Source organism: Indicator indicator, chromosome 28 (genome assembly GCF_027791375.1).
Source record: "Indicator indicator isolate 239-I01 chromosome 28, UM_Iind_1.1, whole genome shotgun sequence".
In the NCBI taxonomy this organism is placed as follows: Eukaryota; Metazoa; Chordata; class Aves; order Piciformes; family Indicatoridae; genus Indicator; species Indicator indicator.
In genome coordinates this window covers 3,394,095-3,418,951 of record NC_072037.1, presented here as the reverse complement: position 1 = coordinate 3,418,951, position 24,857 = coordinate 3,394,095, and the positions used below count along the sequence as shown (strand labels likewise).

The 24,857-nt window shown below is 51.7% G+C and overlaps 1 protein-coding gene across 1 annotated transcript in view; it reads left to right on the top strand.

Moving 5' to 3' along the window:
• WHRN (whirlin) overlaps nucleotides 1-24,857 on the top strand; it is an 88,962-nt gene that overhangs the window by 54,349 nt on the left and 9,756 nt on the right. The window contains exons 4-7 of the mRNA XM_054393227.1: nucleotides 17,194-17,435; nucleotides 19,128-19,164; nucleotides 22,228-22,440; nucleotides 23,260-23,472. Coding sequence (XP_054249202.1) covers nucleotides 17,194-17,435; nucleotides 19,128-19,164; nucleotides 22,228-22,440; nucleotides 23,260-23,472 — 705 coding nt within the window. The remainder of the gene's footprint in view (nucleotides 1-17,193; nucleotides 17,436-19,127; nucleotides 19,165-22,227; nucleotides 22,441-23,259; nucleotides 23,473-24,857) is intronic.

The window sequence follows — 24,857 nt, the reverse complement described above, 5'->3', positions numbered from 1 at the left end:
TCTGCACTCAGGGTGTGGTAGTTCTGTACTCAGGGTGTGTTAGTTCTGCACTCAGGGTGTGTTAGTTCTGTACTCAGGGTGTGGTAGTCTGTACTCAGGTGTGTTAGTTCTGCACTCAGGGTGTGGTAGTTCTGTACTCAGGGTGTGTTAGTTCTGTACTCAGGGTGTGTTAGTCTGACTCAGGGTGTGTTCGACTCAGGTGTGTAGTTCTGCACTCAGGGTGTGGTAGTCGTACTCAGGGTGTTAGTCTGCACTCAGGGTGTGTTAGTTCTGTACTCAGGGTGTGTTAGTTCTGTACTCAGGGTGTGTTAGTTCTGTACTCAGGGTGTGTTAGTTCTGCACTCAGGGTGTGTTAGTTCTGTACTCAGGGTGTGTTAGTTCTGCACTCAGGGTGTGTTAGTTCTGTACTCAGGGTGTGTTAGTTCTGCACTCAGGGTGTGTTAGTTCTGTACTCAGGGTGTGTTAGTTCTGTACTCAGGGTGTGTTAGTTCTGTACTCAGGGTGTGTTAGTTCTGCACTCAGGGTGTGGTAGTTCTGTACTCAGGGTGTGTTAGTTCTGTACTCAGGGTGTGTTAGTTCTGCACTCAGGGTGTGACTCAGGTGTGTAGTTCTGTACTCAGGGTGTGTAGTTCTGTACTCAGGGTGTGTTAGTTCTGTACTCAGGGTGTGTTAGTTCTGCACTCAGGGTGTGGTAGTTCTGTACTCAGGGTGTGGTAGTTCTGTACTCAGGGTGTGTTAGTTCTGTACTCAGGGTGTGTTAGTTCTGTACTCAGGGTGTGTTAGTTCTGCACTCAGGGTGTGTTAGTTCTGCACTCAGGGTGTGTTAGTTCTGCACTCAGGGTGTGTTAGTTCTGCACTCAGGGTGTGGTAGTTCTGTACTCAGGGTGTGTTAGTTCTGCACTCAGGGTGTGTTAGTTCTGTACTCAGGGTGTGTTAGATCTGCACTCAGGGTGTGTTAGTTCTGTACTCAGGGTGTGTTAGTTCTGTACTCAGAGTGTGTTAGTTCTGCACTCAGGGTGTGGTAGTTCTGTACTCAGGGTGTGTTAGTTCTGCACTCAGGGTGTGGTTAGTTCTGCACTCAGGGTGTGTTAGTTCTGCACTCAGGGTGTGTTAGTTCTGTACTCAGGGTGTGTTAGTTCTGTACTCAGGGTGTGTTAGTTCTGTACTCAGGGTGTGTTAGTTCTGCACTCAGGGTGTGTTAGTTCTGTACTCAGGGTGTGTTAGTTCTGTACTCAGGGTGTGTTAGTTCTGTACTCAGGGTGTGTTAGTTCTGCACTCAGGGTGTGTTAGTTCTGTACTCAGGGTGTGGTAGTTCTGTACTCAGGGTGTGTTAGTTCTGTACTCAGGGTGTGTTAGTCTGCACTCAGGGTGTGGTAGTTCTGTACTCAGGGTGTGTTAGTTCTGCACTCAGGGTGTGGTAGTTCTGTACTCAGGGTGTGTTAGATCTGCACTCAGGGTGTGTTAGTTCTGTACTCAGGGTGTGTTAGTTCTGACTCAGGGTGTGTTAGTTCTGTACTCAGGGTGTGTTAGTTCTGTACTCAGGGTGTGTTAGTTCTGCACTCAGGGTGTGTTAGTTCTGCACTCAGGGTGTGTTAGTCTGTACTCAGGGTGTGTACTCAGGGTGTGTTAGTTCTGCACTCAGGGTGTGTTAGTTCTGTACTCAGGGTGTGTTAGTTCTGTACTCAGGGTGTGTTAGTTCTGTACTCAGGGTGTGTTAGTTCTGCACTCAGGGTGTGTTAGTCTGTACTCAGGGTGTGTTAGTTCTGTACTCAGGGTGTGTTAGTTCTGTACTCAGGGTGTGGTAGTTCTGTACTCAGGGTGTGTTAGTTCTGTACTCAAGGTGTGTTAGTTCTGTACTCAGGGTGTGTTAGTTCTGCACTCAGGGTGTGTTAGTTCTGCACTCAGGGTGTGTTAGATCTGTACTCAGGGTGTGGTAGTTCTGTACTCAAGGTGTGTTAGTTCTGTACTCAGGGTGTGTTAGTTCTGTACTCAGGGTGTGGTAGTTCTGTACTCAGGGTGTGTTAGTTCTGTACTCAGGGTGTGTTAGTTCTGCACTCAGGGTGTGTTAGTTCTGACTCAGGGTGTGGTAGTTCTGTACTCAGGGTGTGTTAGTTCTGCACTCAGGGTGTGTTAGTTCTGCACTCAGGGTGTGGTAGTTCTGTACTCAGGGTGTGTTAGTTCTGTACTCAGGGTGTGTTAGTTCTGTACTCAGGGTGTGTTAGTTCTGCACTCAGGGTGGTAGTTCTGCACTCAGGGTGTGTTAGTTCTGCACTCAGGGTGTGGTAGTTCTGTACTCAGGGTGTGTTAGTTCTGTACTCAGGGTGTGTTAGTTCTGTACTCAGGGTGTGGTAGTTCTGCACTCAGGGTGTGTTAGTCTGTACTCAGGGTGTGTTAGTTCTGCACTCAGGGTGTGGTAGTTCTGTACTCAGGGTGTGTTAGTTCTGCACTCAGGGTGTGTTAGTTCTGTACTCAGGGTGTGTTAGTTCTGCACTCAGGGTGTGGTAGTTCTGTACTCAGGGTGTGTTAGTTCTGTACTCAGGGTGTGGTAGTTCTGTACTCAGGGTGTGTTAGTTCTGCACTCAGGGTGTGGTAGTTCTGTACTCAGGGTGTGGTAGTTCTGTACTCAGGGTGTGGTAGTTCTGTACTCAAGGTGTGTTAGTTCTGTACTCAGGGTGTGGTAGTTCTGTACTCAAGGTGTGTTAGTTCTGTACCCAGGGTGTGTTAGTTCTGCACTCAGGGTGTGGTAGTTCTGTACTCAGGGTGTGTTAGTTCTGCACTCAGGGTGTGTTAGTTCTGCACTCAGGGTGTGGTAGTTCTGTACTCAGGGTGTGTTAGTTCTGTACTTAGGGTGTGTTAGTTCTGCACTCAGGGTGTGTTAGTTCTGCACTCAGGGTGTGGTAGTTCTGTACTCAGGGTGTGTTAGATCTGTACTCAGGGTGTGTTATTTCTGCACTCGGGGTGTGTTAGTTCTGTACTCAGGATGTGTTAGGTCTGCACTCAGGGTGTGTTAGTTCTGTACTCAGGGTGTGTTAGTTCTGTACTCAGGGTGTGTTAGTTCTGTACTCAGGGTGTGTAGTTCAGTGTACTGCACTCAGGGTGTGTTAGTTCTGACTCAGGGTGTGTTAGTTCTGTACTCAGGGTGTGTTAGTTCTGCACTCAGGGTGTGTTAGTTCTGTACTCAGGGTGTGTTAGTTCTGTACTCAGGGTGTGTTAGTTCTGCACTCAGGGTGTGTTAGTTCTGTACTCAGGGTGTGGTAGTTCTGTACTCAGGTGTGTAGTTCTGCACTCAGGGTGTGTTAGTTCTGTACTCAGGGTGTGTTAGTTCTGCACTCAGGGTGTGTTAGATCTGTACTCAGGGTGTGGTAGTTCTGCACTCAGGGTGTGTTAGTTCTGCACTCAGGGTGTGGTAGTTCTGTACTCAAGGTGTGTTAGTTCTGTACTCAGGGTGTGTTAGTTCTGTACTTAGGGTGTGTTAGTTCTGCACTCAGGGTGTGGTAGTTCTGCACTCAGGGTGTGTTAGTTCTGTACTCAGGGTGTGTTAGTTCTGCACTCAGGGTGTGTTAGTTCTGTACTCAGGGTGTGTAGTTCTGACTCAGGTGTGTAGTCTGCACTCAGGGTGTGTTAGTTCTGTACTCAGGGTGTGTTAGTTCTGCACTCAGGGTGTGTTAGTTCTGCACTCAGGGTGTGGTAGTTCTGTACTCAGGGTGTGTTAGTTCTGTACTCAGGGTGTGTTAGTTCTGCACTCAGGGTGTGTTAGTTCTGTACTCAGGGTGTGTTAGTTCTGTACTCAGGGTGTGGTAGTTGTGTACTCAGGGTGTGTTAGTTCTGTACTCAGGGTGTGGTAGTTCTGTACTCAAGGTGTGTTAGTTCTGTACTCAGGGTGTGTTAGTTCTGCACTCAGGGTGTGTTAGTTCTGCACTCAGGGTGTGTTAGATCTGTACTCAGGGTGTGTTAGTTCTGTACTCAGGGTGTGTTAGTTCTGCACTCAGGGTGTGTTAGTTCTGTACTCAGGGTGTGTTAGTTCTGCACTCAGGGTGTGTTAGTTCTGTACTCAGGGTGTGTTAGTTCTGCACTCAGGGTGTGTTAGTTCTGACTCAGGGTGGTAGTCTGTACTCAGGGTGTGGTAGTCTGTACTCAGGTGTGTTAGTTCTGCACTCAGGGTGTGTTAGTTCTGCACTCAGGGTGTGGTAGTTCTGTACTCAGGGTGTGTAGTCTGTACTCAGGGTGTGTTAGTCTGCACTCAGGGTGTGTTAGTTCTGTACTCAGGGTGTGTTAGTTCTGTACTCAGGGTGTGTTATTTCTGCACTCAGGGTGTGTTAGTTCTGTACTCAGGGTGTGTTAGGTCTGCACTCAGGGTGTGGTAGTTCTGTACTCAGGGTGTGTTAGTTCTGTACTCAGGGTGTGTTAGTTCTGTACTCAGGGTGTGTTAGTTCTGTACTCAGGGTGTGTTAGGTCTGCACTCAGGGTGTGGTAGTTCTGTACTCAGGGTGTGTTAGTTCTGCACTCAGGGTGTGTTAGTTCTGTACTCAGGGTGTGGTAGTTCTGCACTCAGGGTGTGTTAGTTCTGTACTCAGGGTGTGTTAGATCTCTACTCAGGATGTGTTAGTTCTGCACTCAGGGTGTGGTAGTTCTGTACTCAGGGTGTGTTAGTTCTGCACTCAGGGTGTGTTAGATCTGAACTCAGGGTGTGTTAGTTCTGCACTCAGGGTGTGTTAGTTCTGTACTCAGGGTGGTAGTTCTGACTCAGGGTGTGTTAGTTCTGTACTCAGGGTGTGTAGTTCTGTACTCAGGGTGTGTTAGTTCTGCACTCAGGGTGTGGTAGTTCTGTACTCAGGGTGTAGTCTGACCAGGTGTGTTAGTTCTGTACTCAGGGTGTGTTAGTTCTGTACTCAGGGTGTGTTAGTTCTGCACTCAGGGTGTGGTAGTTCTGTACTCAGGGTGTGGTAGTTCTGTACTCAGGGTGTGTTAGTTCTGCACTCAGGGTGTGTTAGTTCTGTACTCAGGGTGTGTTAGTTCTGCACTCAGGGTGTGTTAGTTCTGTACTCAGGGTGTGTTAGTTCTGCACTCAGGGTGTGGTAGTTCTGACTCAGGGTGTGTTAGTTCTGCACTCAGGGTGTGGTAGTTCTGTACTCAGGGTGTGTTAGTTCTGCACTCAGGGTGTGTTAGTTCTGTACTCAGGGTGTGTTAGTTCTGCACTCAGGGTGTGTTAGTTCTGTACTCAGGGTGTGTTAGTTCTGCACTCAGGGTGTGTTAGTTCTGCACTCAGGGTGTGGTAGTTCTGTACTCAGGGTGTGTTAGTTCTGCACTCAGGGTGTGTTAGTTCTGTACTCAGGGTGTGTTAGTTCTGCACTCAGGGTGTGTTAGTTCTGTACTCAGGGTGTGTTAGTTCTGTACTCAGGGTGTGTTAGTTCTGCACTCAGGGTGTGTAGTTCTGCACTCAGGGTGTGGTAGTTCTGCACTCAGGGTGTGTTAGTTCTGTACTCAGGGTGTGTTAGTTCTGCACTCAGGGTGTGTTAGTTCTGTACTCAGGGTGTGTTAGTTCTGTACTCAGGGTGTGTTAGATCTGCACTCAGGGTGTGTTAGATCTGTACTCAGGGTGTGTTAGTTCTGTACTCAGGGTGTGTTAGTTCTGTACTCAGGGTGTGGTAGTTGTGTACTCAGGGTGTGTTAGTTCTGTACTCAGGGTGTGTTAGTTCTGTACTCAGGGTGTGTTAGTTCTGTACTCAGGGTGTGTTAGTTCTGTACTCAGGGTGTGTTAGTTCTGCACTCAGGGTGTGTTAGTTCTGTACTCAGGGTGTGATAGTTCTGTACTCAGGGTGTGTTAGTTCTGTACTCAGGGTGTGTTAGTTCTGTACTCAGGGTGTGTTAGTTCTGTACTCAGGGTGTGGTAGTTCTGTACTCAAGGTGTGTTAGTTCTGTACTCAGGGTGTGTTAGTTCTGCACTCAGGGTGTGTTAGTTCTGTAATCAGGATGTGGTAGTTCTGTACTCAGGGTGTGTTAGTTCTGCACTCAGGGTGTGTTAGTTCTGCACTCAGGGTGTGGTAGTTCTGTACTCAAGGTGTGTTAGTTCTGTACTCAGGGTGTGGTAGTTCTGTACTCAGGGTGTGTTAGTTCTGCACTCAGGGTGTGGTAGTTCTGCACTCAGGGTGTGGTAGTTCTGTACTCAGGGTGGTAGTTCTGTACTCAGGTGTGTAGTTCTGTACTCAGGGTGTGTAGTTCTGTACTCAGGGTGTGGTAGTCTGCACTCAGGGTGTGTTAGTCTGTACTCAGGGTGTGTTAGTTCTGCACTCAGGGTGTGGTAGTTCTGTACTCAGGGTGTGTTAGTTCTGCACTCAGGGTGTGGTAGTTCTGTACTCAGGGTGTGTTAGTTCTGCACTCAGGGTGTGGTAGTTCTGTACTCAGGGTGTGTTAGTTCTGCACTCAGGGTGTGTTAGTTCTGCACTCAGGGTGTGTTAGTTCTGTACTCAGGGTGTGGTAGTTCTGTACTCAAGGTGTGTTAGTTCTGTACTCAGGGTGTGGTAGTTCTGCACTCAGGGTGTGTTAGTTCTGTACTCAGGGTGTGGTAGTTCTGTACTCAAGGTGTGTTAGTTCTGTACCCAGGGTGTGTTAGTTCTGCACTCAGGGTGTGGTAGTTCTGTACTCAGGGTGTGTTAGTTCTGCACTCAGGGTGTGGTAGTTCTGTACTCAAGGTGTGGTAGTTCTGTACTCAGGGTGTGTTAGTTCTGCACTCAGGGTGTGTTAGTTCTGCACTCAGGGTGTGGTAGTTCTGTACTCAGGGTGTGTTAGTTCTGTACTCAGAGTGTGTTAGTTCTGCACTCAGGGTGTGGTAGTTCTGTACTCAGGGTGTGTTAGTTCTGCACTCAGGGTGTGGTAGTTCTGTACTCAGGGTGTGTTAGTTCTGCACTCAGGGTGTGTAGTTCTGTACTCAGGGTGTGTTAGTTCTGTACTCAGGGTGTGTTAGTTCTGTACTCAGGGTGTGTTAGTTCTGCACTCAGGGTGTGTAGTCTGCACTCAGGGTGTGTTAGTTCTGTACTCAGGGTGTGGTAGTTCTGCACTCAGGGTGTGTTAGTTCTGTACTCAGGGTGTGTTAGTCTGACTCAGGGTGTGTTAGTTCTGCACTCAGGGTGTGTTAGTTCTGCACTCAGGGTGTGGTAGTTCTGTACTCAGGGTGTGTTAGTTCTGCACTCAGGGTGTGTTAGTTCTGTACTCAGGGTGTGTTAGTTCTGCACTCAGGGTGTGTTAGTTCTGTACTCAGGGTGTGGTAGTTCTGCACTCAGGGTGTGTTAGTTCTGCACTCAGGGTGTGGTAGTTCTGTACTCAGGGTGTGTTAGATCTCTACTCAGGGTGTGTTAGTTCTGCACTCAGGGTGTGGTAGTTCTGTACTCAGGGTGTGTTAGATCTCTACTCAGGGTGTGTTAGTTCTGCACTCAGGGTGTGGTAGTTCTGCACTCAGGGTGTGTTAGTTCTGTACTCAGGGTGTGGTAGTTCTGTACTCAAGGTGTGGTAGTTCTGTACTCAGGGTGTGGTAGTTCTGTACTCAGGGTGTGTTAGATCTGTACTCAGGGTGTGTTAGTTCTGCACTCAGGGTGTGTTATTTCTGCACTCAGGGTGTGGTAGTTCTGTACTCAGGGTGTGTTAGTTCTGTACTCAGGGTGTGTTATTTCTGCACTCAGGGTGTGGTAGTTCTGTACTCAGGGTGTGTTAGTTCTGTACTCAGGGTGTGGTAGTTCTGTACTCAAGGTGTGTTAGTTCTGTACTCAGCGTGTGGTAGTTCTGTACTCAGGGTGTGGTAGTTCTGTACTCAGGGTGTGGTAGTTCTGTACTCAGGGTGTGGTAGTTCTGTACTCAGGGTGTGGTAGTTCTGTACTCAAGGTGTGTTAGTTCTGTACCCAGGGTGTGTTAGTTCTGCACTCAGGGTGTGGTAGTTCTGTACTCAGGGTGTGTTAGTTCTGCACTCAGGGTGTGTAGTTCTGTCAGGGTGTAGTTCTGCACTCAGGGTGTGTTAGTTCTGCACTCAGGGTGTGGTAGTTCTGTACTCAGGGTGTGTAGTTCTGTACTCAGGGTGTGTTAGTTCTGCACTCAGGGTGTGTTATTTCTGCACTCAGGGTGTGGTAGTTCTGTACTCAGGGTGTGGTAGTTCTGTACTCAGGGTGTGGTAGTTCTGCACTCAGGGTGTGGTAGTTCTGTACTCAGGGTGTGTTAGTTCTGCACTCAGGGTGTGGTAGTTCTGTACTCAGGGTGTGTTAGTTCTGCACTCAGGGTGTGGTAGTTCTGTACTCAGGGTGTGTTAGTTCTGTACTCAGGGTGTGTTAGATCTGTACTCAGGGTGTGTTAGATCTGTACTCAGGGTGTGTTAGTTCTGCACACAGGGTGTGGTAGTTCTGTACTCAGGGTGTGTTATTTCTGCACTCAGGGTGTGTTAGTTCTGTACTCAGGGTGTGTTAGTTCTGCACTCAGGGTGTGTTAGTTCTGTACTCAGGGTGTGGTAGTTCTGCACTCAGGGTGTGTTAGTTCTGCACACAGGGTGTGGTAGTTCTGTACTCAGGGTGTGTTATTTCTGCACTCAGGGTGTGTTAGTTCTGTACTCAGGGTGTGTTAGTTCTGCACTCAGGGTGTGTTAGTTCTGTACTCAGGGTGTGGTAGTTCTGCACTCAGGGTGTGTTAGTTCTGCACTCAGGGTGTGGTAGTTCTGTACTCAGGGTGTGTTAGTTCTGCACTCAGGGTGTGGTAGTTCTGTACTCAGGGTGTGTTAGTTCTGCACTCAGGGTGTGTTAGTTCTGTACTCAGGGTGTGTTGATCAGTGTAGTCTGACTCAGGGTGTGTTAGTTCTGCACTCAGGGTGTGTTAGTTCTGCACTCAGGGTGTGGTAGTTCTGTACTCAGGGTGTGTTATTTCTGCACTCAGGGTGTGTTAGTTCTGTACTCAGGGTGTGTTAGTTCTGCACTCAGGGTGTGTTAGTTCTGTACTCAGGGTGTGTTAGATCTGTACTCAGGGTGTGTTAGTTCTGCACTCAGGGTGTGGTAGTTCTGCACTCAGGGTGTGTTAGTTCTGCACTCAGGGTGTGGTAGTTCTGTACTCAGGGTGTGTTAGTTCTGTACTCAGGGTGTGTTAGTTCTGCACTCAGGGTGTGTTAGTTCTGTACTCAGGGTGTGTTAGTTCTGTACTCAGGGTGTGTTAGTTCTGCACTCAGGGTGGTAGTCTGACTCAGGTGTGTAGTTCTGTACTCAGGGTGTGTTAGTTCTGTACTCAGGGTGTGTTAGTTCTGCACTCAGGGTGTGTTAGTTCTGTACTCAGGGTGTGGTAGTTCTGTACTCAGGGTGTGTTAGTTCTGCACTCAGGGTGTGTTAGTTCTGTACTCAGGGTGTGTTAGTTCTGCACTCAGGGTGTGGTAGTTCTGTACTCAGGGTGTGTTAGTTCTGTACTCAGGGTGTGTTAGTTCTGTACTCAGGGTGTGTTAGTTCTGCACTCAGGGTGTGTTAGTTCTGCACTCAGGGTGTGTAGTTCTGTACTCAGGGTGTGTTAGTTCTGCACTCAGGGTGTGTAGTCTGTACTCAGGGTGTGTTAGTTCTGTACTCAGGGTGTGTTAGTTCTGTACTCAGGGTGTGTTAGTTCTGTACTCAGGGTGGTTAGTTCTGTACTCAGGGTGTGGTAGTTCTGTACTCAGGGTGTGTTAGATCTGCACTCAGGGTGTGTTAGTTCTGCACTCAGGGTGTGGTAGTTCTGTACTCAGGGTGTGTTAGTTCTGTACTCAGGGTGTGTTAGTTCTGTACTCAGGGTGTGGTAGTTCTGTACTCAAGGTGTGTTAGTTCTGTACTCAGGGTGTGGTAGTTCTGTACTCAAGGTGTGTTAGTTCTGTACTCAGGGTGTGGTAGTTCTGTACTCAGGGTGTGGTAGATCTGCACTCAGGGTGTGTTAGATCTGTACTCAGGGTGTGTTAGTTCTGCACTCAGGGTGTTTTAGTTCTGTACTCAGGGTGTGTTAGTTCTGCACTCAGGGTGTGGTAGTTCTGTACTCAGGGTGTGTTATTTCTGCACTCAGGGTGTGGTAGTTCTGTACTCAGGGTGTGTTATTTCTGTACTCAGGGTGTGTTAGTTCTGCACTCAGGGTGTGGTAGTTCTGTACTCAGGGTGTGTTAGTTCTGCACTCAGGGTGTGTTAGATCTGTACTCAGGGTGTGTTAGTTCTGTACTCAGGGTGTGTAGTTCTGCACTCAGGGTGTGTTAGTTCTGCACTCAGGGTGTGTTAGATCTGTACTCAAGGTGTGTTAGTTCTGTACTCAGAGTGTGTTAGGTCTGTACTCAGGGTGTGTTAGGTCTGCACTCAGGGTGTGTTAGGTCTGCACTCAGGGTGTGTTAGTTCTGTACTCAAGGTGTGTTAGTTCTGTACTCAGGGTGTGTTAGTTCTGCACTCAGGGTGTGTTAGTTCTGCACTCAGGGTGTGTTAGCTCTGTACTCAGGGTGTGGTAGTTCTGTACTCAGGGTGTGTTAGTTCTGTACTCAGGGTGTGTTAGTTCTGCACTCAGGGTGTGTTAGTTCTGTACTCAGGGTGTGTTAGTTCTGTACTCAGGGTGTGTTAGTTCTGCACTCAGGGTGTGGTAGTTCTGCACTCAGGTGTGGTAGTCTGACTCAGGTGTGTAGTCTGTACTCAGGGTGTGTTAGTTCTGTACTCAGGGTGTGTTAGTTCTGTACTCAGGGTGTGTTAGTTCTGCACTCAGGGTGTGGTAGTTCTGTACTCAGGGTGTGTTAGTTCTGCACTCAGGGTGTGTTAGTTCTGTACTCAGGGTGTGTTAGTTCTGCACTCAGGGTGTGGTAGTTCTGCACTCAGGGTGTGTTAGTTCTACACTCAGGGTGTGTTAGATCTGTACTCAAGGTGTGTTAGTTCTGTACTCAGGGTGTGTTAGTTCTGCACTCAGGGTGTGTTAGTTCTGTACTCAGGGTGTGTTAGTTCTGTACTCAGGGTGTGTTAGTTCTGTACTCAGGGTGTGGTAGTTGTGTACTCAGGGTGTGTTAGTTCTGCACTCAGGGTGTGTTAGTTCTGCACTCAGGGTGTGTTAGTTCTGTACTCAGGGTGTGTTAGTTCTGTACTCAGGGTGTGTTAGTTCTGTACTCAGGGTGTGTTAGTTCTGCACTCAGGGTGTGTTAGTTCTGTACTCAGGGTGTGTTAGTTCTGTACTCAGGGTGTGTTAGTTCTGTACTCAGGGTGTGTAGTTCTGTACTCAGGGTGTGTAGTTCTGCACTCAGGGTGTGGTAGTTCTGTACTCAGGGTGTGTTAGTTCTGTACTCAGGGTGTGGTAGTTCTGCACTCAGGGTGTGTTAGTTCTGTACTCAGGGTGTGTAGTCTGTACTCAGGGTGTGTTAGTCTGTACTCAGGGTGTGTTAGTTCTGCACTCAGGGTGTGTTAGTTCTGTACTCAGGGTGTGTTAGATCTGTACTCAGGGTGTGTTAGTTCTGTACTCAGGGTGTGGTAGTTCTGTACTCAAGGTGTGTTAGTTCTGTACTCAGGGTGTGGTAGTTCTGCACTCAGGGTGTGTTAGTTCTGCACTCAGGGTGTGTTAGATCTGTACTCAGGGTGTGTTAGTTCTGCACTCAGGGTGTGGTAGTTCTGTACTCAGGGTGTGTTAGTTCTGTACTCAGGGTGTGGTAGTTGTGTACTCAGGGTGTGTTAGATCTGTACTCAGGGTGTGTTAGTTCTGTACTCAGGGTGTGGTAGTTCTGTACTCAAGGTGTGTTAGTTCTGTACTCAGCGTGTGGTAGTTCTGTACTCAGGGTGTGGTAGTTCTGTACTCAAGGTGTGTTAGTTCTGTACTCAGCGTGTGGTAGTTCTGTACTCAGGGTGTGTTAGTTCTGCACTCAGGGTGTGTTAGATCTGTACTCAGGGTGTGTTAGTTCTGCACTCAGGGTGTGTTAGTTCTGTACTCAGGGTGTGTTAGTTCTGCACTCAGGGTGTGTTAGTTCTGCACTCAGTGTGTGTTAGATCTGCACTCAGGGTGTGGTAGTTCTGCACTCAGGGTGTGTTAGTTCTGTACTCAGGGTGTGTTAGATCTGCACTCAGGGTGTGTTAGTTCTGCACTCAGGGTGTGTTAGTTCTGCACTCAGGGTGTGGTAGTTCTGTACTCAGGGTGTGTTATTTCTGCACTCAGGGTGTGTTAGTTCTGTACTCAGGGTGTGTTAGTTCTGCACTCAGGGTGTGTTAGTTCTGTACTCAGGGTGTGTTAGTTCTGCACTCAGGGTGTGTTAGTTCTGTACTCAGGGTGTGTTAGTTCTGTACTCAGGGTGTGTTAGATCTGTACTCAGGGTGTGTTAGTTCTGTACTCAGGGTGTGTTAGTTCTGCACTCAGGGTGTGTTAGTTCTGTACTCAGGGTGTGTTATTTCTGCACTCGGGGTGTGTTAGGTCTGCACTCAGGGTGTGGTAGTTCTGTACTCAGGGTGTGTTAGGTCTGCACTCAGGGTGTGTTAGTTCTGTACTCAAGGTGTGTTAGTTCTGCACTCAGGGTGTGTTAGATCTGTACTCAAGGTGTGTTAGTTCTGTACTCAGGGTGTGTTAGATCTGTACTCAGGGTGTGTTAGTTCTGTACTCAGGGTGTGTTAGGTCTGCACTCAGGGTGTGGTAGTTCTGTACTCAGGGTGTGGTAGCAGGCTTGCAGCAGCCCAGTGTGCAGGTGCTGGCTCCCTTCTTGGCTGGCCTGTGGGTTTATCTCTTCCCCTCCCCATCTCCTTTGCCTGATGAGCTGTGCAGCTGCCCCATGAACAGCAGGCAGCAGGACCCCAAGCAGAGGGCATTGGCTGACCCTCCTGAGGACAAAACTCACGGGCTCTGACTTTGCTATTGGTAGGAGCTGGGCTCTGCTGTCTGCCACAGCCCTTGCTGCTCACAGAGGAAGGTACTGTCCCCAGAAGAATGAGGCAAATCTGCTCAGGGTGACTGATTGGAGCTCAGTGCCCAACCAAGCTCTGCTGCATCTGGACTTGATCTTAAAGGTCTTTTCCAACCTGAACAGTTCTGTGGTGCTCTTCCTCCAGGTCCTTTTCTCCTATTGATAGCACTCAGAATGTCCTTCCAGCCTCACTGAGCATCCTTTGTCCTTTCAGCAGAGGGAAGGGTAAACAGGAGCCCTTCCCTGGCTTCTCATTATTGTCTGCATTATTTTGTGTAGCTGCATCAAGCTCCCCACACATTATCTCCTCTCTAAATTTAACAGGCCTAATCTTTTCCATCTGTCCTTTCACAGACACCTTCATCTGCCACTCATCACTTCTGCTCCTCTTCTCTAGCACGCTTCCTCTCTGTGCCTCCTTGCTGGGCAGGCAGAGATGTGACCAGGGAATGCACTCACACAAGGTCAAACCTTCACTTGGGTGTTGCTCTTGCACCAGTTTGGGAGCTGCTCCTGGTAGCTTTCTCTCCAAGGTTTCCCATCACATGTTTTTGTTGCAGGCTTCCTTGATCATTCCCACAGCTGCCCCCTGAGCTAAGTGGTCCATGGGGTGTTGGTTATAGTCTTTCCCTTGTCTCTTCTTTCACTTCTCTTCCAGGATCTGAAGGGGGCTACAAGAAAGCTGGGGAGGGACTTTTTAGGCTATCAGGGAGTGACAGGAGTGGGGGGAATGGAACAAAGCTGGAAGTGGGGAGATTCAGACTGGACGTGAGGAAGAAGTTCTTCCCCATGAGAGTGGTGAGAGCCTGGAATGGGTTGTGCAGGGAGGTGGTTGAGGCTCCATCCCTGGAGGTGTTTGCAGCCAGGCTGGATGAGGCTCTGGCCAGCCTGCTGTAGTGTGAGGTGTCCCTGGGCATGGCAGGGGGGTTGGACCTGGATGATCCTTGTGGTCCCTTCCAACCCTGACTGATTCTATGATTCTCTGGTCACCCCATCCTTGGAGGCATTCAAGGTCAAACTTGGAGGGATCCTGAGCAACCTGATCTGGTTGGAGATGTCCCTGCTCACTGCAGGGGCAAGATGGACCTTCAAAGGTCCCTTCCAACCCTATTCTGCAATTCATGAGGCATCAGTCACATCTTGGCCAGTGGCAAAGTCCCTGCCTGGTTCTCCAAAGCCCTTTAGCAGCCCCTTCTGACACCTCTAGTCTGAGCTAACCCAAAGAGTTGAGTCTTGCTGGTTCATCTTGAGTCCCTCCTGGGCTCACTCTCACTCTGCTGCTACAAGCATCTGGGGCTTTTCTTCCTCAGCTTCTGGGGGGTCCAGGAACCCTCAGGTTCTCCCATTCCTTTGCATCTCTCTATTGTTTTGGTTGGAAAAGCCCTCTATGATCATGGAGTCCAACCACTGACCTAACACCACCATGGCCATTAAACCATGTCCTGAGGTTCCATGTCCACATGTTTTAGGAACACCTCCAGGGATGGGGACTCCACCACCTCCCTGGGCAGCCTGTTCCAAATCCCTGACCACTCTTGCAGGAAAGAAAATTTTCCCAATATCTAACCTAAACTTCCACTGGCACAACTTGGGGCTATGATCTTAGAGGTCTCTTCCAACCTGGTTGATTCTGTGATTCAATCTCTTGCCCTGGACAAAGCCTGGTGTTGATCACCTATCCAGCCTAAACCTCCCCTGGCACAACTTGAGGCCATTTCCTCTCATTCCATCACTTGCCCTGGACACAGCCTTGTGTTGATCACCTAGAGCTTTGCCAGCCTTCACCTGCATAAAGTGGTGTCTGGATCAGCTGCTGCTTCCTCACACCAGGAACTTCCTTGCTTGCTGGAGCAGTCCACAGACCTCTTGTGCTTTCTCCTGAGCTGAGCTTTGCTGGTGGTGCTCCTGATGTCCATTTTCCTCTTCAATATCTCTATTGATGATCTGGAGAAGGGGATTGAGTCCATCATCAGTAAGTTTGCAGCTGACACCAAACTAGGGGCAGGTGTTGATCTGTTAGAGGGTAGGAGGGGTCTGCAGAGGGACCTGGACAGGCTGCGCAGATGGGCAGAGGCCAAGGGCATGAGATTGAACAAGCCCAAGTGCCAGGAGCTGCACTTTGGCCACAACAACCCCAGGCAGAGCTACAGGCTGGGGACAGAGTGGCTGAGAGCAGCCAGGAGGAGAGGGACCTGGGGGTGCTGGGTGATAGTAGCTTAACATGAGCCAGCAGTGTGCCCAGGTGGCCAAGAAGGCCAAAGGCATCCTGCCCTGGATCAGGAATAGTGTGGCCAGCAGGAGCAGGGAACTCATCCTGCCCTGTGCTCAGCACTGGTTAGACCACACCTTGAGTGCTGTGTCCAGGTCTGGGCTCCTCAGTTCAAGAAAGATGTTGAGATGCTAAAACATGTCCAGAGAAGGGCAATGAGGCTGGGGAGGGGTCTGGAGCACAGCCCTGTGAGGAGAGGCTGAGGGAGCTGGGGGTGTTTAGCCTGGAGAAGAGGAAGCTCAGGGCAGACCTCATTGCTGTCTACAACTACCTGAAGGGAGGTTGTAGCCAGGTGGGGGTTGGGCTCTGCTCCCAGGCAAGCAGTGACAGAAGGGAGAGGACACAGTCTCAAGCTGCACCAGGGGAGGTTTGGGCTGGATGTTAGAAAGAAATTCTTTACAGAAAGAGAAATTGGCCATGGGATGTGCTGCCCAAGGAGGTGGAGGAGTCACCATCCCTGGAGGTGTTTAAAATAAGACTGGATGAGGCACTCAGTGCCATGGCTTAGTTGATCAGATGATGTTGGGTGATAGGTTGGACTTGATGATCTCTGAGGTCTTTTCCAGCCTGGTTGATTCTGTGATTCTTTCATCCCAGCAAAGTTCTGGGTAGCACTGAGAGAAACTTGGGTGGCAACAGAGTCACAGCCCACCACATAGTGGTTAATCCTTGGCTTCTCCCTGGAGAGTCAATCCCAGTCCTCTGAGGCTTCCCTTAACCCAGCAACAAATGGAGGTGGACTGAGCTGGAAGGCATATGTTGACTCCCCATGTGGCTATCTTAGACTTAGAAATTCTCCCACCTCCCTCTTTTCTCCTCTTCTCCTCCAAGATGGAGGTGAGCTATTTCAAGGGATGTCTCCTTCTGCTTCTGCTGCAGGATGAAGAAAGTTAAGGCTGTGTTGTGACAGAGCTCAGCAGAAGCTCTGGCTGAGCAAAGACAGAAAGAGCAGTTTCAAAGAGGTGCTTCATCTGACACAGGGTGAATGGGGACACAGGAGCGAGGAGGACTGGCCCTGGATGGCCAAGAAGCAAAGAGAAAGCTCTGGGATGGAGGGGAAATACCAGATGACTCTGTCTTGAACGTGGTGGGGCTACCAAGGAAGCTCCTGATTCCAGCAAAGGCCTTGGCCACAGAATGAAAGCTCTTGGGAGCAGCTGAGGAGGAAATGGGAGGAGAGGAGAGATGAAACCCAGCTGTCTCAGATCCTGCAGTTATGGAGTGCTGGAGATTGTGGTGAGACACTCCAGCTGAACCCTCCCTGCTGCACACAGAGATCTGAGGCTTCCACAGATGGTTCCTGAGCTACCAGAGCAGCAGGAAGGACTGGGCATGGAGGTCTTGGTATTCCTTGGGGGTGGTCTTAACCAAGTTGCTCTGCAGATCTAGTTAATGGTGGAGACTGAGCAGAGTGGTCTGACTTGGGATCCTAAACAGGCTCCTCCAGGCTTCAGAGCCTGGTCCTTTACTGGCTGCCAGCCTGAGTGCTTGGTCTGCAGTCACCAGCACTAGGCACCTCTCCCTTATTTTTCTTAGTCTCTCCACTTGGTGTGACCAAGATGCTCAGAGGGCTGGAGCACCTCTCCTGTGAAGACAGGATAAAAGGATTGGGGCTGTCCAGCCTGGAGAAGAGAAGGTTCCAGGGAGACCTTAAAGCAGCCTTCCAATACCTGAAGGGGACCTGCAGGAAGGCTGGGGAGGGACTGTTCAGAAGGGCCTGTGGGGATAGGCTTGAGGGGTAATGGTTTGAAACCAGAGCAGGGGAGGTTTAGGTTTGACATCAGGAGGAAGTTCTTCACAACGAGGGTGATGAAATACTGAAACAGGTTGCCCAGGGATGTGGTTGAGGCCCCATCCCTGGAGACATTCACAATCAGACTCACTATGACCCTGGGCAGCCTGCTCTGGTTGGGAGTGTCCCTTGCAGGGGGAGGGGTTGGCCAAGATGCCCTTGGAGGGTCCCTTCCAACCCAAAGCAATCTGTGTCCCTAGTCTGGCGGTGGAGCAGCTCCTCAGGGGCTGCCGGCCTCACCCTGCGCTGCCTCTGCAGGTGGGAGACCAGATCCTGGAGGTGAACGGCAGGAGCTTCCTGAGCATCCCCCACGAGGAGGCGGTGAGGCTGCTCAAGTCCTCCCGGCACCTGATGATGACGGTGAAGGACATCGGGAGGCTGCCCCACGCCCGCACCACGGTGGACGAGACCCGCTGGATCGCCAGCTCCCAGATCGGGGACAGCCTGGTCAGCTCAGCAGGGTACGAGCTCCTGTGGGCACACACAGCCACCCACTGCGGGTGAGGAGGCCAAAAAAAACAGGGAGCTAAGAGCTGCTCCGCTCCCTGCCCCTCCTTCCCTCCCTCCCACAACCTCCTTACCTACCCTCCTGGGCACAAAGGGACAAGGGAAAGAGCAGAGAGAGTTATTTCGGGTTGGATGTCAGCTGGAGCTGCTCTGCTATGGAGGCAGACTGAGAGAGTTGGGGTTGTGCAGTCTGCAGAGGAGAAGGCTCCCAGGAGACCTTCTTGTGGCCTTCCAGTATCTGAAGGGGGCTACAAGAAAGCGGGGGAGGGACTTTTGAGGGTGTCAGGGAGTGATAGGACTGGGGGGAATAGAGCAAAACTAGAAATAGGGAGATTCAGTTTGGATGTTAGGAAGACATTTTTCACCATGAGGGTGGTGAGAGACTGGCACAGGTTGCCCAGGGAGGTGGTGGAAGCCTCATCCCTGGAGGTTTTTGCAGCCAGGCTGGATGTGGCTGTGAGCAACCTGCTGGAGTGTGAGGTGTCCCTGCCCATGGCAGGGGGGTTGGGAACTGGATGATCCTTGAGGTCCCTTCCAACCCTGACAATTCTATGATTCCATGATTCTATGATTCTGTTTCATTAGACTTAGCCAAAACAATGCAGCCAAGGTCAGCAGAAGCCAGCAGAAGCACAAAGTTAGTACCTCCCAGAGCGAGGAAGCCAAAAGAGGGAGAGTTTTCATCCCCAGCTTGTCTTTGTTACCCGTCCAATGGATTGTTTAGAACTTACCATTATTTTCCTTTTTATACCCAATAGTGATTTGTTTACGTTCTACCACTTTCTGTTCAAGATCTGGGAAAAATTATTTAAAGGTAGAGCCTAAAACTCCCCCCCTCCAGGATGGGAAATGCTGCCAGCCTGATACAGTGCACAGTGCATGGACAGCCTCTGGGGAGAGTGTGGGCCCCATATCCAGTACTATGGATCAGCTTTGTGGCCCTGCTCCAAGAGTTCCATGTCCTTCTGGTGATGGGGACACCAGAATTGGATTCAGTGGGGTCTCACCAGAGCAGAGGAAAGGGGCAGAATCATCTCCCTGCTGGCCACGGTCCTCTTGATGCAGCCTAGGATGTGGTTTGCTTTCTGGGCTGCTGTGAGGGTGAGCTGAAGGAGCTGAGGTTGTCCAGCCTGGAGAAGAGAAGGCTCCAGAGGATCCTTAGAGCTTCTTTCCAATAGCTGAAGGGATCCTATAGGAAGACCGGAGAGGGACTTTTCATGAGGGTGTCTAGAGACAGAACAAGGGGGAATGGTTTGAAGCTGAGGGGGAGTAGGGTTAGACTGGAGCTGAGGAAGTTCTTCAGTCTGAGTGAGGGTGGTGAGACTCTGGAACAGGCTGCCCAGATCGGTTGTGGTTGCTCCCTCCCTGGAGGTGTTAAAGGCCTGGTTGGATGAGACCTTGAGCAGCCTGGGCTGGTGGAAGGTGTCCCTGGCCAAGGCAGGGGTTGGGACTGGATGAGCTTTCAGATGCCTGCCAGCCTGAGCCATTCTATGATGATTCTGTGATCATCTCTGCCCTGTAAGGTGGAGCAGGTCTGGACATCCTGCTGCTGTCCCTTCCCTCCTTTCTCAGACCCAAACCTACAGGCACAGAGGAGGGGGCAGAACAGATCTTGTGCCATGCCTCAGGTGATGAGTGATGGGCATGTGGAGCTTGGTGCTAACTCATCTTCTTCCTCCTCACAGGGCAGTGGGCAACCATGCTGCAGAGGCAACAGCCAGGGTAAGAGATGTCAGCCTTCCTGAGGCCTTGGGAGAAGCTGACCATGGTTGTCTCTCATTCCCATGGGAGGGAGGGCTTTGTGCTCCTGCTGATAAAGGGATGCTTGTCTCATGAGGACCACTGGGTTTTAATTGGCTCCAGCTTCTCTCCTCCTCACCTCATGCTGCCAGCTGTGGTTCTATAAACAGTGACATAATGGACACCCCCTCTCCTGTGCTGCTGGTGGGTCAGTTCTGCAGCACATCTGGTGCCACCCAGCCTGGGAATGATCACATTGGAGGGCAAGGGGCAATCATCACACGTGGGAAAGGACCATGGGGAACCCCTCCTCCCTGCTGGTGGTGGCTGTCTCTGAACCCTTGATAGTTCCTGGGATCTAGACTAGACAGAAGGAAGAAATTGATGACACTGAGGGTGGTGAGACCCTGTGCCAGGTTGCCCAGAGAGGTGGAGATGCCCCCTCTGTGGAACCATTTCTCCCTTCTCCAGTTTAGGACTAAGCCTTCAGCCTTGCTCCAGTGGCCACACAAAGTCTCACAGCTACCCAGGCTGGCAGCATGAAGTGTGTGGACAGGCTGGTGCAGAGGGCTGTGATTTGGACTCTGACAGATAACAACATGTCCCAGGAGTTGCTTTGGCACAAACCCTGGAGCCCATCCATCATGCTGGGCACTGAGGTCAGCAGGGCTCCCTGTACAGACACAGGAGAAAGAGTGAGATGTTGGCAGGGGTAATGCAGCCACTTCTGCACTTAATTGTCTGCTGCAGGCTCCTGTTTCTCTTTGCTGACTCTGACTGAGTCAGAATGAAAAGGCTGAACTTGGAGATTTGGGTCAATCAGAGCCTTCCTCTCTCCCTCAGGTCCTTGGCAGGGAAACAGGGTTTGGTCCCTGCCATCTGAGAGGATCACTTGGGTTCTGGCAACAAGGAGCTGTGGGAGCATCCCTGGGAGATGGCTGAGTGTTTCCTGATGCAGCAAGAAGGGAAAGCTGCTGCTGGAGACTCCCTGCAGCCCACCCTTCTCTCTCAGAGCTTTGCAGAGGTCCCTGCTGGCTGCAAGAGGGGTGGACTAGAGGAGCTTTAGAGGTCCCTTCCAACCCAAACCATTCTGTGATTGTATGATCTTTCCCACCCCAAAGCAGAGCTGAGCCAGCCCTCTGCAGCACACCAGCTGGTGGCAGGGCTGCAGGAGCAGCAGCAGGGCCATGCCCAGTGCTGTGACATCAGCCCTCTGCCAGCCTGTCTGCTCCCAAAACATCTTTGCAAAGCTCTTTCTTTTAAATGGAAATGAAGCTGTGAGGTGGCACAGGTGGCTTTTGGTGATAAGGGCTTTGCACTGTGTTCTGGCAGAACCTGCTCCCCAGCCTCAGCTCCCTGCAGTGTCCCCAGCATTGTCAGGGGCTTGTCTGGCTCTCTGGGCTGACTGTGCCTGGGAGGGGGACAGCAAGGACCTCCTCTTAGAAATGCCTCCCAGAGAAAACAGCCTTTCATCTGCAGCCAGACATGTCTCTCCCTGTGCCTCTTGGTTGCCAGCAGCTCTCTCTTCACCAAGGTCTGCTTCAAGCTTGCAAGGGGGATAAGATGTGCCCTTTACACAGCATGGGAAGCTTGACTATTTCTTGTGGCCTCAGTTCCTCCAGGTCTGCCAGGGAGGAATACAACCTTCTAGGAGATCAGGAGCTGCTTAGGGGGCAGCATCCACACTTGCAGAGCAGAGCCATGAAGCTGTTATGTTCATTCATGGCTCTGGAGCTGCCCAGAGAAGCAGTGACACGGAAAGAGCAGCCATGCTGCTGAATCCTTGGGGTCCCTGCCTCCTGCCATTCTCAGCATCCCCCTTCCAATCCCATACTCCAGCTTCTATCCTGCTGGGTGTGTGAGGGCAGAGGTGTGAAATGCAGGAGCTCAGTGCTGGGTGGGTGAGGGCAGAGTTATGAAATGCAGGAGCTCAGTACTGGATGGGTGAGGGCAGAGGTGTGAGATGCAGGAGCTCAGTGCTGGGTGGGTGAGGGCAGAGGTGTGAAATGCAGGTCAGTGCTGGGGGTGTGAGGGCAGAGGTGTGAGATGCAGAAGGTCAGTGCTGGGTGTGTGAGGGCAGAGGTGTGAAATGCAGGTCAGTGCTGGGTGGGTGAGGGCAGAGGTGTGAGATGCAGGTCAGTGCTGGGGGTGTGAGGGCAGAGTTATGAAATACAGGAGCTCAGTGCTGGGGGTGTGAGGGCAGAGGTGTGAAATGCAGGAGGTCAGTGCTGGGTGGGTGAGGGCAGAGTTATGAAATGCAGGAGCTCAGTGCTGGGTGGGTGAGGGCAGAGGTGTGAGATGCAGGAGGTCAGTGCTGGGGGTGTGAGGGCAGAGGTGTGAAATGCAGGAGGTCAGTGCTGGGTGGGTGAGGGCAGAGGTGTGAAATGCAGGAGGTCAGTGCTGGGGGTGTAAGGGCAGAGGTGTGAGATGCAGGAGGTCAGTGCTGGGGATGTGAGGGCAGAGGTGTGAGATGCAGGAGGTCAGTGCTGGGTGAGTGAGGGCAGAGGTGTGAGATGCAGGAGGTCAGTGCTGGGGGTGTGAGGGCAGAGGTGTGAGATGCAGGAGGTCAGTGCTGGGTGGGTGAGGGCAGAGGTGTGAAATGCAGGAGCTCAGTGCTGGGTGGGTGAGGGCAGAGGTGTGAGATGCAGGAGGTCAGTGCTGGGGGTGTGAGGGCAGAGGTGTGAGATGCAGGAGGTCAGTGCTGGGTGGGTGAGGGCAGAGGTGTGAGATGCAGGAGCTCAGTGCTGGGTGGGTGAGGGCAGAGGTGTGAGATGCAGGAGGTCAGTGCTGGGTGAGTGAGGGCAGAGGTGTGAGATGCAGGAGGTCAGTGCTGGGGGTGTGAGGGCAGAGGTGTGAAATGCAGGAGCTTCTCCCCTGCAGAGGTGTGAAATGCAGGCAGCTGGGGCTGGTGGGCAGAGCCCAGAGCAAGGAGCAGTTCGTGATCCTGGCAGCCCTGCCCTGCTCTCCCAGCAGGCAGCTGCCCTGTGGCAGGAGCTGACCCCTCGGCCCCCCAGAGCAGAGCCTGTCTGCTGTCTCCCCCTGCAGCCTGTGTTTTACCGGGGCCTGGCTGGCTCCCAGGTGACCCTGAGCAGCATGGTGAACCAGACCAGGGTGATGCTGGAGGAGCAGGCACGGCACCTGCTGAACGAGCAGGAGAGGGCCACCATGGGCTACTACCTGGATGAGTACAAGGAGGGCAACATCTCCGTGGATGCTCTGGTCATGGCTCTCTTCGAGCTGCTCAACACACATGCTAAGGTGAGCCTGGGGACCCTGGGGACCTGATGGGCTGGGCACATAGTCACAGAGTGGCTTGGGGCGTCCAAGGTAGTGTGCTCAGAGCCAAAGGTGAGGGTAGGAGGGAAGTGGTTGTCTCCCCTGTACTCAGCATTGGTGAGGCCACACCTCAGAAGCTAACTTCAGTTTTGGGTTCCTCACTATGAGAAGGACATTGAGGGTCCAGAGAAGGGCAACAAAGCTGGGGAAGGGCCTGGTGAGGAGCAGTTTAGGAAACTGGGATTGACCAGTCTGGAGAAGGGGAGACCTCATTGCTCTCCACTGCTCCCCTGAAAGGAGGTTGCAGAGGTGGGGGTTGGTCTCTTCTCCTTAGTTTCATTTCAGGTGACAGAACAGGAGGAAATGGGCTGGAATTGCACCAGGGGAGGGTTAGGTTGGAGATTAGGAAAAATTTCTTTGCTGCAAGAGTGGTCAGGGATTGGAATAGGCTGCCCAGGGAGGTGGTGGAGTCCCTGGAGGTGTCCAAGAAACCTGTGGCCATGGCACTTGGGGACATGGTGTTGGGTTGATGGTTGGACACAATGATCTTGGAGGGCTTTTCCAACCAAACCACTTCTAAGATTCTGTGATGTGTGGAAGCAAAATCCAGGTGCAGGACATTATGGAGGGTGCAGGCTGGCGCTCAGTGGCAGAGGAGCTTCTGGTAGAGTTTAGGACCAAACCTCCTTGTGCCTTCCCTGCCAGTAGATCTGCTAAGCACTGTGGGAGGATGGGTCTTCACCTGCCCAGGAATGTGGTCATGCTCCAACCTCTCTCTGGTTGTCTGTCTGCCTGGCCCAGTTCTCACTGCTTTCAGAGGTGCGGGGGGTGATCTCCCCACAAGACCTGGACCGCTTCGACAACCTGGTGCTGAAGAGAGAGATCGAGTCCATGAAGGCCAGGCAGCCCTCGGGGCCCAGCCTGGGCACTGACTCCTACTCCATGATGTCCTACAGTGACACTGTCTCTTCCTCCAGCAGCCACTTCACTGCCACAACCGTCAGCTCAGCCCGGGTAGGTCCCTCCTGGCTCTTCCTTTTTGCCCTGGAGCTCTCCAAAGTCTCTTCACCCCACACAAAACCCCAGGAGGTTCCCCCCACAGCATTTTGCTTTTCTCCTTGGGGGCTGGTGTGGTTTGTAGGTGCACTAAGGGATGCTGTGGCACGTGCTTGGTATCTCTGTGCCCCTGAGACTGAGATGCTGTCCTCTGCAAGTGTCACTCTGTCCCCAGTGTGGGAGGGGGAGGTGTGTGCCTCCCTTCCAGGTCCTCCGCCTCAGTGACCGTCACTGCCACACTGTGCCTGCTGCTCTTCACCAGCAATGGCTGTGGCTTGGAAACCACCTCCTTAAAGACTGCCTGCCTGCTCCCCATCCCAGCAGGGCCCACAGCAGCCAGCCCAGATGCCTCCTGTCCTGGTCCCTGCCTGCTTGCTGGCACCGAGCAGCAGCACTCCCACGTCTCTCTGCCAGGCCTAATTAAGTTATCCTAATCACCTCGGAGTGTGCAGCCACACAGCCCCAAAATTAATTTCCTAGCCATAAAATGCCTTTCATCACAAATGCATTAACAACCCTGCAAATTAAAGCCCTCCTGAAAAGGAAGGATGGCAAAGGGCCTGCTGCTGCTTTGGGGCAGCGAGAGAACCCAGCCCACAGCTGGGGCCAGCTGAGCCATGCTGCAGGGAAGCAGCAGTGGGCAGAGGGGAGGCCTCTCCTGGGGCTCTACCTGCCTGCACAGTCTGGATCATCCTCCCAAGAGGCCTCAGAGGGTTGCAGAGCATCAGAGCTGTGGCTCTGTCCTGCTGGCTTCACTGGTACCCGTTGGAAAGCCATCTGCTCTGTTCAGGGTGGGTTGCAGTGAGATCCTTTCTGGGTCAGGATAAACAGAGAGTTTTGGGCTGCTCTCCAAAGGTCTGCTGGGAAAATGTTCCCAAAGTATTAGAGGGCTGGCAGAGGTTCTGCCAGGACTGGTGTGCTGACCCTGACTCTGTTCCCATGCTATCCCAGTGCTATCCCAGTGCCTGGCTGTGCTCTGTTCTCCCTGCTGCTCCATGACACCACCTGCCAGGCGTGGCTGCTTGGTTCCTTGTGGGAGCAATGGCCCAATCCCACCTGGGACCCACCCAGAGCTTGGGGACAGAGATCAGGGTGCTGCTCTGGCACAGAGAAGCGTGGGCAAGAACACAAGGCCCTCAGTCCCGCTGCAGGTCCTCCGTGGCAGTGTGGCTTTGAGGGCATGCAGCCCTCTGAGCTCTGCCTGGGGCAGTGGGAACACTAACACTTGAGACTGTCACCACTGCCTGCTAAGACTGCCAAGCACTGCCTCATGGTGGGTGGGAGCTTATCTCAGCTAGCAGGAGAGAGAGAAGAGGGACAGAGCTCCCCAGACTGTTCCCTCT